Source organism: Heptranchias perlo, chromosome 41 (genome assembly GCF_035084215.1).
Source record: "Heptranchias perlo isolate sHepPer1 chromosome 41, sHepPer1.hap1, whole genome shotgun sequence".
In the NCBI taxonomy this organism is placed as follows: domain Eukaryota; kingdom Metazoa; phylum Chordata; class Chondrichthyes; order Hexanchiformes; family Hexanchidae; genus Heptranchias; species Heptranchias perlo.
Genome location: NC_090365.1, coordinates 1651011 through 1667998, shown reverse-complemented (window position 1 = coordinate 1667998; position 16988 = coordinate 1651011). Strand labels below are relative to the sequence as shown.

The 16988-nt window shown below is 47.0% G+C and overlaps 1 protein-coding gene across 1 annotated transcript in view; it reads right to left on the bottom strand.

Moving 5' to 3' along the window:
* The window catches only part of slc1a5 (solute carrier family 1 member 5), a 29307-nt gene extending 12904 nt beyond the window's left edge, over positions 1-16403 (bottom strand). The window contains exons 1-2 of the mRNA XM_067974837.1: positions 15603-16403; positions 1386-1428 (exon numbers count right to left, since the gene is read on the bottom strand). Of these exons, the coding sequence (XP_067830938.1) occupies positions 1386-1428; positions 15603-16213 (654 nt within the window). The 5' untranslated portion in view covers positions 16214-16403. The remainder of the gene's footprint in view (positions 1-1385; positions 1429-15602) is intronic.
* Positions 16404-16988: the final 585 nt, after the last annotated feature.

Genomic DNA, 16988 nt, shown 5'->3' with positions numbered 1-16988 from the left:
TGAAGCCAGCCCCTTTATTACCCGTGTCCAGCTGCATTTTGGACACCCCTAATGTTTCGCTCCGACACCAGCTGACAGGTTATTGCAAATATTCCTCACTGAGTAAAAAACCAGTATCTGTCTGAAATTTACTTTTCACTAATTAAAATTTCTGTCTACTGGAAATACTTTCTTGAATTAATCGGCAGTAATATTCTGGGTTTACCATGTCTGTCCCATTTAATGTTTTATATCCCACGATGAGATTCCCCATAACCTTCATCTCCGGACTGAATGAAACTGAATTTCTTCTAGTCTTTCCTCATAGCTCATCCCTTTTACACTTGGGATTAGTCTCCTTGCTTTTCCCTGCACCCTCTCCAATGCAAGAGCGTCATTTTTAGGCGTGACACAATACCACAGTAATTGAAGTCTGAGGCACAGCCTCGGAGCTTCTATTCTGGTATTTGCCCTTTTAGTTGCCTCACCACATTGACCAAACATTGAAAATATCATCTCTCCCAGCTCCCTTTCCAGGTCTCCCAGTGTGAATTCAATCCATGTGATGCACATTTTTTCCGACCAATTTGCAATATTTTACAATGAGTGTCAAAAGAGGAAGGTCAGCATTGAGTGCAGGGAGATCCAAGTCTTGATTCTGGTCTGTGCCGAGTTGGCTGATCTCAGTCAGGGTGGCAGGTGTGGGACGTGCCTGTAGATGCTAGCTGAATCTAATGCCAGTAGGTCTTCAGAAGAGGAAAGAAAATATTAAAAGTTCCTGTGATACGTACAGAAGAGTTTTCTTTACTGGGAATGGGGCAAGGCAAAAGGGAGACTTTATTTTTCATTATTCACTCTCAGGATACGAGTATCGCTGGCAAGGCAGGCATTTATTGCCCATCCCTGGTTGCTCTGAGAAGGTAGTAGTGGGCCACCTTCTTAAACCACTCAGCGGTTTAGATACAATTACCACTTCAGAGGCAGTTAAGAGTCAACCAGGCTGGTGTGGGACTGGAGTCACATATAGGCCCAGACCGGGTAAGGACGGCAGGTTTCCTTCCCTGAAGGTCATTGGTGAACCAGTTCGATTTTTATGACAATCCGACGGCTTCATGGTTACTTTTTACTGACACCAGCTTTTTATTTCCAGATTCTTTATGCTGAATTCAAATGCTCAAATTGCCATGGAGAGATATGAACTCACGTTCTCTGGATTATCGGCCCAGTAATATAACCACTACGCTATCATACTCTTTCAGCTAAGATGCTCCTTCCCCTGTGTAAACTGTAATTTTAAAACCACGCACACGTTGTTATAAAATACACATCAAGAGCATTTCATTGATCGGTCGTGAAATATTCAATGGAGCCTCACAATTTCTGCCTTATTGTGAAACTTAACTCACCGACTCGAAAGCTGCCGATACAAGGTTAGACGGGAAGATGTTCCTGAAAGGAAAAAATAAAAAGATTTACTTCAGGAACCCCCAAACTATTTGTCTTTGTGAACCACTTAGTTACAAACCAATTCCGCCCCAACAGCTAGTCAGATTGGCTCAGTAGCAGCACTCTCTCCTCGGAGTCAGAAGGTCATGGGTTCGAGCCCACTCCAGTATCTGAGAGTGTAATCCAGGCTGACACTCCAGAGCAGTACTGAAGGAGCCCTGTACTGTCAGAGATGTTAAACCAAGGCCCCATCTTGGACATAAACCCATTGCATATTTAAGAAGAAGAACAGCATTTCTCCCAGTCCGGGCCAATATGTGAGGGGCACAGAAGGCGCAAAATTCTTCATCGGTGTCCAGGAGAACTTTTTTAGCCAGTACGTGACAAGCCCAACAAGAGGGGATGCAATTCTAGATTTAGTCCTGGGAAATGAAGATGGGCAAGTGGGTGAAGTGACAGTGGGTGACCATACTGGAGATAGTGACCACAATTCGGTTAGTTTTAGCATTATTATGGAAAAGGACAGTTAAATCAGGAGTAAATGTTTTAAATTGGGGGGAAGGCAAACTTTACAGAACTAAGAGGTGATTTGGCAGAAGTGGACTGGACACAACTACTTGAGGAGAAATCAGTGGCGAGCCAGTGGGAGGCACTAAAAAGTGAAATTCTACGGGTACAATGCAGACACGTCCCCTCAAAGAAAAAGGGTGGCACTGCCAAATTTAGAGCCCCCGGTTGTCTAGAAGTATACGGAGCAAGATAAAGCAGAAAAAGGAAGCTTATGACTGTCACAGAAAACTAAATACTGCAGAAAGTTGATAAGCCACCAGGGCCGGATGGATTGTTTCCTAGGCTATTAAAGGAAGTCAGGGAGGAAATAGCGGATGCTCTGAGGGTAATTTTCCAATCCTCACTAGAAACAGGGGAGGTACCGGAGGACTGGAAGACTGCAAACATAATACCATTGTTTAAAAAGGGTACGAGGGAAAGGTCGAACAATTATAGGCCGGTCAGTCTTACCTCGGTGGTGGGCAAACTATTAGAATCAATACTGAGAGATAGGATAAACTGTCACTTGGAAAGGCATGGTTTAATCAGGGATAGTCAGCATGGATTTGTTCAGGGAAGGACATGCCTTACAAATCTGATTGAATTCTTTGAGGAAGTGACAAGGAGGATTGACGAGGGTAGTGCAGTGGATGTTGTCTACATGGATTTTAGTAAGGCATTTGACAAGGTCCCACATGGCAGACTGGTCAGAAAGGTAAAAGCCCATGGGATACAGGGAAATGTGGCGAATTGGATCCAGAATTGGCTCAGAAACAGGAAACAAAGGGTAAAAGTCGATGGATGTCTTTGCAAATGGAAATCCATTTCCAGTGGTGTGCCACAGGGCTCAGTGTTGGGTCCCTTGCTGTTTGTGGTATATATTAATGATTTGGACTTGAATGTAGGGGGCATGATTGGCAAATTTGCAGACGACACAAAAATTGGCCGTGTAGTTGATAGTGAAGAGGATAGCTGTAGACTCCAAGAAGATATCAATGGGTTGGTGGAGTGGGCAGAAAAGTGGCAAATGGAGTTCAACCCGGAGAAGTGTGAGGTAATGCACTTAGGGAGGGCAAACAGTAAAAGGGAATACGCAGTAAACGGAAATATATTGAGAGGGGTAGAGGAAGTGAGAGACCTTGGAGTGCATGTGCACAGGTCCCTGAAGGTGGCAGTACAGGTAGATAAGGTTGTGAAGAAGGCATTCGGAATGCTCTCCGTTATTAGCCGAGGTATAGAATACAAAAGCAGGGATGTAATGATGGAACTGTATAAAACGCTGGTAAAGCCACAGCTGGAGTATTGTGCGCAGTTCTGGTCACCACATTACAGGAAGGATGTAATTGCTCTGGAGAGAGTGCAGAGAAGATTTACAAGAATGTTGCCAGGGCTTGAAAATTGCAGCTCCGAGGAGAGATTGGATAGGCTGGGGTTGTTTTCCTTGCAGCAGAGGAGGCTGAGGGGAGACTTGATTGAGGTGTACAAAATTATGAGGGGCCCAGATAGAGTAGACAGGAAGTACCTGTTTCCCCTAGCAGAGAGTTCAAGAACTAGAGGACATAGATTTAAGCTGATTGGCGGAAGGATTAGAGGGAACATGAGGAAAAACTTTCTTACCCAGAGGGTGGTGGGTGTATGGAATTCGCTGCCCGAATTGGTGGTAGAGGCAGGGACCCTCAACTCTTTTAGAAAGTACCTGGACCTGCACCTAAAGTGCTGTAAGCTGCAGGGCTACGGACCGGGTGCTGGAAGGTGGGATTAGAATGGGCACCTGGATGTTCTTCGAGCCGGCACGGACACGATGGGCCGAATGGCCCCCTTTTGTGCTGTATCTTTTCTATGGTTCTAATATTCTTCCTTTAATGAACACAATTAAAAACCAATTAACCGGCCATTCATCTTAATTACAGTTTGTGGGAGCTTGCTGGGTGTAAATGGGCTGCCACATCTTCCTACAAAACAACAGTGACTGATTTTCAAAAGTAATTAACTGGCTGTGAAACGCTTTGCGAGATCCTGAAGATGTGTAAGGGGCTATATAAACACACGTGCTTTCTTTCTATATCAGAACAAATAGAGAGGGACAAAAGGGTGAATATAAAATTTTAAAAATGAAAGAGCACAAAATAGGGAACTAAAAAAATCATAAAGTTGCCACTGCAACATTTAGAAGTAGTGAAAGAAGAAGGAAAAGAGATATAAAAAAATTCTTAACTACAGTAGATAGTTTCAGTGCTACCGTGTTCCCCTGGCTCACTGTGCACAATGCTGTGGGACAGCCACTTGTATATAAATTAAAGTGTCGAGTGTGTCACACTTCAAACGTCCACCGAGAGAAAGGAAGCCAGTCTCCAGCTGGTTTTTCTGAGCCCGGGAAGGAGTCAGAGACTTACCAGCACCCGCCAGCCTACAGAGAAACATTACCCTCCAGCTGACCCTACTCTTTTCCCTCTTAAAAACCGACCCGAAACCTCTCCCTTGACCATCTCCCCTAACTCTTCCAATACAGCTCAGCACCGATTTCTCCTCTTTGAACCCTCTTGCAGACGCTGTTTTTGTTGGCTGGGAGTGGGGGGAGAGTGGGAGAGAGAAAGAGGACAGAAACCAGCCAGAGCTTCTACTCCTGATTGCTGTCCCGCTAGAACGTGGACACATGTGCAGATATCAGGCGAGAACGGAATCGAGCTCTGATGATCCCGTAGCCGAATAGCCAATCGGTGCTCACTGTTTTGGCTCATACATGCCAAGTGGCCATGTGGGTGAGATACCGTAAGGCTGGTCCCCCTGGAACTGCACCCGAGGAGGGACCTGGTGCCTTCAGGAGAAAACACTGGAGAAAAAAAACCCACAAGAAACGGCAGCAGGAAATTGTTGGTTGTATTTCAGTTTAACGTCGAGTGGGCAATTGGAAAGTTGGGAAGAGGCTTAGAGACCCGCCATCGACAGGTAGCTCTTCACCTCTCATTTGTTAGCAGCTCTGTGGGCAGCAGCCCAGGATTCCAGAATTCAAAGCCAGGAAAAGGAGGAGAAAAACACGACAGAGAAAACGGAGCCAGGTGATTCAGAGAAAGCAGGTAAGGAGTCAGAACCTTGTCTCAGAAAACAAAGTCATAAATACATTGCTTGAAGTGAAAAAAATCTAATAGCAAAGAAAAAGAGAGAGAGAGAGAAAGCACGTGAACAAGTGAGTGCACACCTACACAAACAAGTTTAAAAAAAAGACACGCAGAGGAAGAAAAACACCGAGATTTTACATCCCGAAACTGTATTAGTATTGGATGGCAGATGTTTCCTGTTGCCACACCTGTTACACAGCTTGTTACAAGAGCTCAACTCCAGAAAGTCCTCATATACAAACACTGCAACAAATAAGTGTTCAGAACTATGTAATAATCCTGGGCGGGAGATCAGTATCATTAAAGGGAGTGGTTCACCCACCTCCAAACCTCCCTGACTCTGTTGAATAACGGCCGACTGCCTGATTGGCAACCACTTCCTGAGTAAAGCTGTAAGTCACTGCCTCGATATATTGTCTCGGCATCAATGTTGAGCACCACTGGGAGGAAGCACTGAGCGTAGCAAGGGCACAGAATGTACTCTGGGTGGGGGACTTCAATGTCCGTCATCAAGAGTGCCTCGGTAGCATCACTACCGACCAAGCTGGCCGAGTCCTGAAGGACATAGCTGCCAGATGGGCCTGCGGCAGGTGGTGAGTGAACCAACACTAGGGAAAAACCTACTTGACCTCGTCCTCACCAATCTACTTGTCGCAGATGCAACTGTCCATAACAGTATTGGTAGGAGTGACCACCGCACGGTCCTCGTGGAGACGAAGTCCCATCTTCACACTGAGGATACATCCAACGTGTTGTGTGGCACTACCACCGTGCTAAATGGGACAGATTCAGAACAGATCTAGCAGCTCAAAACTGGGCATCTATGAGGCGCTGTGGGCCATCAGCAGCAGCAGAATTGTATTCCAGCACAATCTGTAACCTCATGGCCCGGCATATTCCTCACTCTACCATTACCAACAAGCCAGGGGACCAACCCTGGTTCAATGAGGAGTGTAGAAGAGCATGCCAGGAGCAGCACCAGGCGTACCTAAAAATGAGGTGCCAACCTGGTGAAGCTACAATTCAGGACTACATGCATGCTAAACAGCGGAAGCAACATGCTATAGACAGAGCTAAGCGATTCCACAACCAACGGATCAGATCAAAGCTCTGCAGTCCTGCCACATCCAGTCGTGAATGGTGGTGGACAATTAAACAACTAACGGGAGGAGGAGGCTCTGCAAACATCCCCATCTTCAATGATGGCGGAGTCCAGCACGTGAGTGCAAAAGACAAGGCTGAAGCATTTGCAACCATCTTCAGCCAGAAGTGCCGAGTGGATGATCCATCTCGGCCTCCTCCCGATATCTCCACCATCACAGAAGCCAGTCTTCAGCCAATTCGATTCACTCCATGTGACATCAAGAAACGGCTGAGTGCAGTGGATACAGCAAAGGCTATGGGCCCCGACAACATCCCGGCTGTAGTGCTGAAGACTTGTGCTTCAGAACTAGCTGCGCCTCTAGCCAAGCTGTTCCAGTACAGCTACAACACTGGCATCTATCCGACAATGTGGAAAATTGCCCAGGTATGTCCTGTCCACAAAAAGCAGGACAAATCCAATCCGGCCAATTACCGCCCCATCAGTCTACTCTCAATCATCAGCAAAGTGATGGAAGGTGTCGTCGACAGTGCTATCAAGCGGCACTTACTCACCAATAACCTGCTCACTGATGCTCAGTTTGGGTTCCGCCAGGACCACTCGGCTCCAGACCTCATTACAGCCTTGGTCCAAATGTGATCAAAAGAGCTGAATTCCAGAGATGAGGTGAGAGTGACTGCCCTTGACATCAAGGCAACGTTTGACCGAGTGTGGCACCAAGGAGCCCTAGTAAAATTGAAGTCAATGGGAATCAGGGGGAAAACTCTCCAGTGGCTGGAGTCATACCTAACACAAAGGAAGATGGTAGTGGTTGTTGGAAGCCAATCTTCTCAGCCCCAGGACATTGCTGCATGAGTTCCTCAGGGCAGTGTCCTAGGCCCAACCATCTTCAGCTGCTTCATCAATGATCTTCCCTCCATCATAAAGGTCAGAAATGGGGATGTTCACTGATGATTGCACAGTGTTCAGTTCCATTCGCAACCCCTCAGATAATGAAGCAGTCCGTGCCCACATGCAGCAAGACCTGGACAACATCCAGGCTTGGGCTCATAAGTGGCAAGTAACATTCGTGCCAGACAAGTGCCAGGCAATGACCATCTCCAACAAGAGAGTCTAACCATCTGCCCTTAACATTCAACAGCACTACCATCGCCGAATCCCCCACCATCAACATCCTGGGGGTCACCACTGACCAGAAACTTAACTGGAACAGCCACATAAATACTGTGGCTACAAGAGCAGGTCAGAGGCTGGGTATTCTGCAGCAAGTGACTCACCTCCTGACTCCCCAGAGCCTTTCCATCTACAAGGCACAAGTCAGGAGTGCGATGGAATACTCTCCACTTGCCTGGATGAATGCAGCTCCAACAACACTCAAGAAGCTCGACAAAGCAGCCCGTTTGATTGGCACCCCATCCACCACCCTAAACATTCACTCCCTTCACCACCAGCGCACAGTGGCTGCAGTGTGAACCATCCACAGGATGCATTCCAGCAACTCGCCAAGGCTTCTTTGACAGAACCTCCCAAACCCGTGACCTCTACCACCTAGAAAGACAAGAGCAGCAGGCACATGGGAACAACACCACCTCCACATTCCCCTCCAAGTCACACACCATACCGACTTGGAAATATATCGGCCGTTCCTTCATCGTCGCTGGGTCAAAATCCTGGAACTTCCTCCCTAACAGCACTGTGGGAGAACCTTCACCCCACGGACTGCAGCGGTTCAAGAAGGCGGCTCACCACCACCTTCTCAAGGGCAATTAGGGATGGGCAATAAATGCTGGCCTCGCCAGCGATGCCCACATCCCATGAATGAATAAAAAAGGCAAGCTGCCACAAATAGCAATGAGATAATGACCAGATAATCTGTTCTAATGGTGTTGGTTGAGGGGTAAATGTTGGCCAGGACACTGGGGAGAACTCCCCTACTCTCCTCTGAAATAGTACCATGGGATCTTCTACAACCATCTGAGAGGGTAGACGGGTCCTCAGTTTAACGTCTCATCTGAAAGCTGGCACCTCCGACAGTGCAGCACTGGAACGTCAGCCTGGATAATGTGCTCAAGTCTCAGGAGGGAGATTTGAACCCGCAACCTTCTGATTCAGAGGCGACAGGGCTACCCACTGAGCCATAGCTGACTACCTCACCGTTGCAATATACACGACGTAACCCCATTCCTTATGTTCCACGGAGGACGGTTCCACGATGGCAGCAACCCAGGAGCCAGAGTGTCAATATTTATTCAGCTGCCCACGTTTTTGTTTATGGCTTTCAATCTTCTTTTCAATCAGAGACCTGCCCTCTTTACGGGAGCATTACTGACGCTCCTAACTTTCTTTTGAGTTTTCTCAGCTTTCGTTTGTCAGCTGTGGCTCAGTGGGCAGCACTCCCGCTTGAGTCAGAAGGTTGTGGGTTCGAAACCCACTCCAGAGACTTGAGCACAAAACCTAGGCTGACACTCCCAGTGCAGTACTGAGGGAGTGCTGCACTGTCGGAGGTGCCGTCTTTCAGATGAGACGTGAAACCGAGGCCCCGTCTGCCCACAGCTGGATGGAAAATATTCCCTGACACTATTCGAAGAGGAGGAGGGGAGTTCTCCATGGCGTCCCGACCAATATTTGTCCCTCAACCAACATCACTAAAAAACAGATTATCTGGTCGTTTATCTCACTGCTGTTTGTGGGATCTTGCTGTGCGCAAATTGGCTGCCACGTTTTCTACATTATAACAGTGACTACACTTCAAAAGTACTTCATTGGCTGTGACATCCCGAGGTCGTGAAAGACGCTATAGAAATGAAAGTCTATCTTTTTTCCTCTTGTGACTCTTGACAGCACGGTCTCTAGCTGGGACAACTATTCACAGACCCCATCAGCCATTGCCCTGAAGAGACCCCTCAGCCTTTCCTCCTCCCAGTCTTCAAACTTTTGAACTCAAGCTTGGTGCCATTTATTGATCACTTCCCAATTTAACTCACCTTCCCTCATACAACAACCTGGTGTAATAGCAATGCCTTTAATATAACCAGACACCCCAGGGCCCTTCAACATCCTCGACGATAATACTGAACTTTCAATTTGTTTTTTTTAAAAAAAGATTTCAAAATCCTCCCAGCTGATCCGTGAATCCTCCCCAACACAATAATGTCCTGAAGGGAGTGTTCCAAAAATGACACCAAATAAGGCCTTCCTCATCAGTTAGGACAACTTGATTAGCTGGTTTCATGTTCTCGAACACCCCTTGACCTCTGCTGCAGTGCTCGGCTGGTCGATACAAGACCGGTTTTGGACTGGATGGCCCCGTTTTGAGTACGCAGTCAGCATGCTCGTAAAATGGAAACCTGACACCAAAGGCCTGCCTTTAGAATGAACGCCCACTGTACCATCTATCTCTGGCTCTCACAGGGCGTGGCAACAGTGCCTCCCCCACCCTTCATCAATCATTCTTGACTTGAGCACATAATCCAGGCTGACACTCCCAGTGCAGTACCGAGGGAGTGCTGCAGTGTTGGAGGTGCCATCTTTCAGATGAGACGTTAAACCGAGGCCCCGTCTGCCCTCTCAGGTGGGCATAAAAGATCCCATGGCCACTATTTCCAAGAAGAGCAGGGGAATTCTCCCAGAGTCTTGGCCAATAATTATCACTCAACCAACATCTCTGAAAAACAGATTATCTGGTCATTATCTCATTGCTGTTTGTGGGATCTTGCTGTGCGCACATTGGCTGCCACCTTTCCTACATTACAACAGTGACTACACTTCAAAAGTACTTCATTGGCTGTGAAGGGCTTTGGACGCCCTGAGGTTGTGAAATGTGCTATGGAATGATCTTTCTTTCATTCTTGATCTGCCACCCACCCATTCTCAGCCAGGGCAAGACCTGTCTCCAGCCTCTGCTTTCCAACAATTCTCTCCCCTTCATTCCTCTCCTGAAGGAATTGCCCTCCTGCCGGAGGGAAGGACACGTGGGTGTGTAAGCCGAGTGGTAACCTCTCGGCGACCCCCTCTCCCCTGACTGTGGCGATGGGACGTTCTCTCACTGTGCCAGCAGCCCTCTGGTAGCTGGGATCAGTGAGCCCAGTTGCTTAATCTTGGCTTGGATATTCCTTCAATCCAAGGCAAGACAAGAAAAAAAAATCACTCAGGTTCGAACCAAACTTTGAACCAGGTCGATAAAGTTCTTAACAGTTTCAGGTCAGTGCTTGCTGTCAAAGGACGGTGCACTGGTCTGGCTTCCAGCTGTTCCAATTGCTAAGGTCAGGCTTTCATTTAAACAAGAGTGTGAAATTCTATTCCCTACCTCCCCTCCCCCAATATACACTGGTCCAGAGGACAGTTGGGTGAATTGGGCACTGACTTGCAACTGTTTGAAGAACGACAACCGTACCAGGAAACATACAACATCCCGGAGATGACTAGCCCTCCAATTTGCCCCTTCCTCCACGTACAGATGCCTGGGCTTTCACTCAGTGCCTCACACCTGGATTCTCTCACTCGGAGTCAGTGTGTTGGTGATCCTTGATGTACCATCACACAGACCGGATCGCAATTGGGAAGACACCTGATGCAATGCATCCATATATAATCTCCCCTGCCTCCCTCCACCCGAGGAGAGGGGAAACATTCAATCAAATCATCAGATTTAAGATAATTGGCAAAAGAGCCGGAGGGGAGATGAGGAGAATTATTTTTTTTTTTTAAACACAGCGAGTTGTTCTGATCTGGAATGTGCTGCCTGAAAGGGCGGTGGAAGCAGATTCAATAATAACTTTCAAAAGGGAATTGGATAAATACTTGAAGGGGAAAAAAAATTTCAGCATAATGGGGAAAGAGCCAGGGGAGGGGACTAATTGGATAGCAATTTCAGAAAGCTGGCACAGGCACAATGGGCCGAATGGCCACCTTCTGTGCTTTAAGAGTCTATGAAAGTTGCATCTCCCAATGGCTGAAACAAGAGCATTGACCGCAGAGGATGGGAATACCCACAAGTTCTAGTCTGGGAGACAAAGGGGATGAAATTCCCAAATACTGGCGTTTGATATCAGCATCAGGCAAGAGTAATGTCATCGATACTGCCCCAACATCATCCCTTAATCCCAATCTCAGAAGGGCACCTCCTGCTGTACCACTGTGACATCTCCATCCGGCGTCCTCTCTGAAGGCATTTACTGGAGACCAGCGACACTGAGAGGACTCCCTGCATTCGCACTACTAAATCCAGTTCCTAATCGAGCTGACAATCAGCTTCTCATGGGCCTGTGATTCTGCTGCTTGGATAAGAAAGACAGAGGATGCATTTATACAGGAACTTCCACATTCTCAAGATGTCCCAGTGACATCACAGCCAATTAATCACTTTTCAACTGCAGTCTCTTGTTATGTCGGTGAACACAGCAGCTAATTAGGAAAATATGGACCAAGAGTAGACCATTCATCCCCTCAAGCCTGCTCCACCAATCAATTCAGTCATGTCTGATCTGCACCTCAACCCCATTTACCCACCTTTGCTCCATAGCCCTTGGTATCGAACATGCAACCTAACAAAATGTGGGCACAGCAAGGTCCCACAAACAGCACATGCAGCAATGACCAGTTAGAGGGTATTTATTTGGTTGCCAATCCTAATCTTAACGCACAGGTGTCAGGACCTTTGGTTTAATGTGAATGAGAAATTGATAGATACTCGTAAAGGAAAAATTTGCAGGGCTATGGGGCAAGAGCTAGGTGCCAACTCAGGGATAAAGAATAAATAGGGTAGCACAGAAGAGATGGGCAGAATTCTCCCCCCCCCCCACCCCAGCGAAGGCATTCACTCCAATACAAGCCCAATAACTTCCTCCAAATGGCTGTTGTTCAGGGGTGAGCCCCATGAGTGAGATATTCAACTGGGGAGGGCATTGCACTTGGGCCTGGTCTTCAGCTGGGTGTTCTCTCACACACTCACTTTCCAACAAGGGTCACAGGACAGTGATCAAGAGTCAGGAACCTAGCCGATTTCCCCCTCCATAGCCCAGGGACACCTGTCCTCTAGGGTTGAATCTTATAGCAAGTTCAAAACTCGACAGAGGGTGGGAATCAGAGTGGTCTGAAGTTTGTTTTGCCGGTGTGGAACCTGTAATCAGAAACCCTAACGACCAACGTCTGCCTTGCGCGAGACACGTTAGTAAGTGAGAAGAAGTGGGATTTTACTTGAAAACCCTGGACTTCTGATGAGCCCCGTTCACACCGTAGAAATTTATTGGCAGCCCACTCAAAAGCACACCTTCCAGTTCAAACCACACCTGTCCTAAGGAGTCAGGTGAGGTGCCAGAGGGCTAGTTTAGAAATGCCAACTCTGGCTGGACGTATTTCTGGAGGTTTCACCACATGACCTCCCGCCTCCAATCATCCCACCCAGTCAAAAAGCCTTTTTTTTTAATCCCATCTTTGGTATTTTTATTACCAATAAATGAAAGTGTTCTAAAGAAAGAAAAAGATCAGTGCTGGGACCGCTGTGGTTCACCATTTACATAAATGATTTGGACTCAGAAGTACAGTTTGAAAATTTGCAGACAACACCAAATTGGGGGATTAGTTAATACTGAGAACAGCAACAAAATACAAGATGACATTATTAAACTTCGAGAATGGGCATGTAATTGGCAAATGAATTTCAATATCGATAAGTGTGAGGTGGTACATTTTGGTAAGAATAATAAGGAGGCCACATACTCCTTGGAAAATAAGAGTCTACATGGGGTAGAGCAGCAGAGGGATCTGAGGGACCCCCACCACCTGTCCCAGGTGGAGAATTTCCTGAGGAGGAACCCTTTTGACCACAAGGCCGTCAGACAGTGGTCGACACGGAATGTTCTGGGGGTCCTGCAGGGAAAGGAGAGGGTGGATCCAATCGGGCAGTTCCCTGACCAGACGGTCAATGTCATTTGGCAGAATGTCTCATCGCCAGAACTGACCAACAGGCACCAGGATGTAGCCTGGATGATGGTGAGAAGGGCCTTCCCAGAGTGGACTTTCCAACACGCACAGAACCTCAACGCCACCGCGAGCTGCCCTCGAGGCTGCAGCGGGAACGAGACTGTCGTCCATCGAGGTGGACTGCCCCTTTCTGCAGAAGGTGTGGAGAGAGATGTGTTGGTATCTGTCCTGGTTCATCCCCAACAGTTCAGTAACACAGGACACTGTGCTATACGGGCTGTTCCCCGGGACACACACCGAGACAGATATCAACTGCTGCTGGAAGACCATCAACTCGGTGGTCTGCCCGAAACCTGCTGGTCTTCCAGCTTAAGGGACTGTCCATAACAGAGTGTTGCCGACTGGCACACTCCAAGGTCCAGGAGCACGTGCTGTGGGACGCACTGACGCGAGGTGTGACCTACGCAGTGGCTCTATGGGAAAAGGGCACCGTGTAAGGTCACGCCATCTTGTATTGTACAGAATGTATAAGGAGATATGTACTGTGTTTTGAATTGTAATAACAGGATCGGAGTGTGTACAATCTGTAATGCATGGTTTTGAATTGTAATTGTGTATCCTTAAATTTTATGAAATAAAGTATATTTTGAAATTTTAAAAAAGACTGGGAATACAGATACACAAATCACTAAAAGTAGCAACGCAGGTTAATAAGGCCATAAAAAGCAAACCAAGTGCTGGGATTCATTTCTAGAGGGATAGAATTGAAAAGCAGGGAAGTTATGTTAAACTTGTATAGAACCTTGGTTAGACCACACTTGGAGTACTGTGAACAGTTCTGGTCTCCATATTATAAAAGGGATATAGAGGCACTGGAGAAGGTGCAAAAAAGATTTACTAGGATTATACCAGAACTGAGAGATTGTAACTATCAGGAAAGATTGAATGGGCTGGGGCTCTTTTCTCTAGAAAAAAGACCGAAGGGTGACCTGATAGAGGTCTTTAAGATAATGAAAGGGTTCGATAGGGTAGACATAGAGAAGATGTTTCCACTTGTGGGGGAGACCAGAACTAGGGGCCAGAAATAAAAGATACTCACCAATAAATCCAATAAGGAATTCAGGAGAAACTTTTTTACCCAGAGAGTGAATGGAACATGGAACTTGTTACTGGTTGAGGTGAATAGCATAGATACAATTAAGGGGAAGCTAGATAAACACATGAGGGAGAAAGGAATAGAAGGATATGCTGATAGGGCGAGATGAAGAAGGTGGGGAGGAGGCTCGTGTGGTGCATAAACACCAGCATGGACCTGTTGGGCCGAATGGCCTGTTTCTGTGCTGTAAATTCTATGTAAAATTAAAGAAAAAACAAGTTTTTTAATGCCCCATGATTTTTCTACTGAGTTGCTCACAACAGTGACTGGGAGATTAATCTTTCGTTCCTGGAGGCTCCCGGGCAACTGTAGAGTAGCTGCGCCCGTGGAACTGTACCCCCAAAAGGAGCCAACGCCTCCAGGAGAGAATTACCGTGCAAGGAATAGAAACTATACATCACTCAAAATAAACTCAGTGCGTTTAGAGAGCAATCTGTCTGGTCACAAATCTTACTCCTTACCGCATCCCATTATTCTTGGTGGTTCTGATATTTCTATATAAATGTTATTTTAATGTGAAAAAAAATGACTTTTTAAGATAATTGATGTAAGAATCAGAAGGGAGACAGAGAAATTTTTGTACATAGTGAGTTGTTATGATCTGGAATGCACGACCTAAAAGGGCGGGAGAAGCAGATTCAATAGTAACTTTTAAAAGGGAAGTGAATAATTACTTTGCAGGGCTATGGGGGAGGGGGGAATTAATTGGATAGCTCTTTCAAAGAGCCAGCACAGACACGGTGGGTCGAATGGCCTCCTTCTGGGCTGGATGATTCTACTACACAGTCTTCCATCCCCATAAACACCGCTTCTTTCTCGTAATATCGATTGCATCAGGCACATCACATTCATGAGCTTTTAAAGCAAACACCGCAGTCATTGATAAAACAAACTGTTCCAATCAGCGACTGCATGGGTTTAAAACCAACTTCAGGTTGGGAGGCAATTTTGCAAAGAAAAGATTCTTTTTTTAAATGACATCGCGTTAAAACATATGATTGACAGCCTGGTCTGTTACTCGTCAATTTCTAGTCTATTTTACACCCTGTGGCGTCAATTAGTCATAAAGTTTAAATTAACAATTTTTAAATGATCGTCATATTTCTGCCGCCGCTGCTGCCTTAAGGCCCACAGTGGAAAAACATGATTCCAATGTATCTTTTTCATAGAAACGTAATTAATTTACGAGGTGAACAAAATATAACTTCACCAAAAAGAAAACTTTTCAGTTATTGATCTGGGGCGGTCAGATTCGGCTCAGTTTTGTAACTTTTAATCGGACACTCTCAACATGTGTCCGGGGCGGGATGCCCCGTTTTTTTTAGGTATTTACCTCACTAGGTCCAGAAAAGAGTCAGTGATTTCCTTGGGTTCCGGGAGCGCTCCTTCCAAACCGGGCAGCAAGGGTTTGGCCTCGGCCCCGACTCCCGGCTTGATAATGAAAGCCATGGTCACTCCGATAATCGAGGCGAGGAGGGTGGTGAGGAAGAAGAAGAGCATCGCCCAGCCGCCGAGTTTGCCGAGGGCTTTGGGGTCCAAGCTGGCGGCGCCCGACACCAGACTGCAAACCACCAGCGGGATAATAATCATCTTCAGCAGCCGGAGCAGCAGCTCGCCCGGGAAGGAGAAATACAGGATCTGGATCTTACTGAGCTGCAGGTTTCTCACCGACAGCCCGATCACCACGCCGATGATGACCCCGGCCACGGTCAGGATGACCAGCAGATTGGCCATGATATGTCCTCTGATCTTCTTCATCGTGTCCGCGGGCTTGGGCTTCCGCGTCGGGCTCGATACATTGTTACCGCCGTCCGATACATTGTTACCGCCGTCCGATACATTGTTACCGCCGTCCGATACATTGTTACAGTTTGCAGACTTCTTGTCCAGGTGGATATCACCGTTCGAGATGCCCTTCAAGTCATCATCCTTCATTTCAGCCATAATCCCTTCCTAATTTGCAGTATTTATAAAACCCGCTCTGGGCGACAGATGCTTTATAAAATAATTTTTAAATATATAAATTTCTTTAGACACTTTAGCGGGAAAACGGCAGGAGGAAGAAACTGACACGGCTACGAGGAGGAACCGGGTTTGAAAGTGACGCGGTTCACTTACGGCGCTGAGAAATCGATTGCATCACAATATGAAGCGTGGGTCTGGGTGGGGGGAAAGAGTGAGAGGAGGGGTAGGAGGGGCAGGAAGATCCTGCTACTGGTGTCCCTCTACCGGCCACTAACCGGCAGATCAACAGTGCGAGAGAGTCTGGAGAAAGAAAGCACGAAATTGCATCACATTTCACGACCTCAGGCCTTCCTGGCGCGCTTTACAGCCAATTAAGTGCTTTTGAAGTGTACTCACTGTTGTCATTGCAGTCAATTTGCGCACAGCAAGATCCCACAAACAGCAGTGTGATAATGACCAGATAATCTGTTTTAGTGATTTTGGTTGAGGGCTAAATATTGATCAGGACACTGGGGAGAACTCCCCTGCAATTCTTCGAAACAGTGGCCGTGGGATCTTTTACATCCACCTGAGAGGGCAGACGGGGGTCTCAGTTTAACATCTCATCCAAAAGGCAGCACCTCTGACAGTGCAGCACTCCCTCAGATCTGGGCATGTCAGCCTAGATTTTGTGCTGTAGCCTCTGGAGTGAGACTTGAACCCATGACATTTTCACTCAGAGGGGAGAGCACGACAACTGAGCCACGCGAGGAAA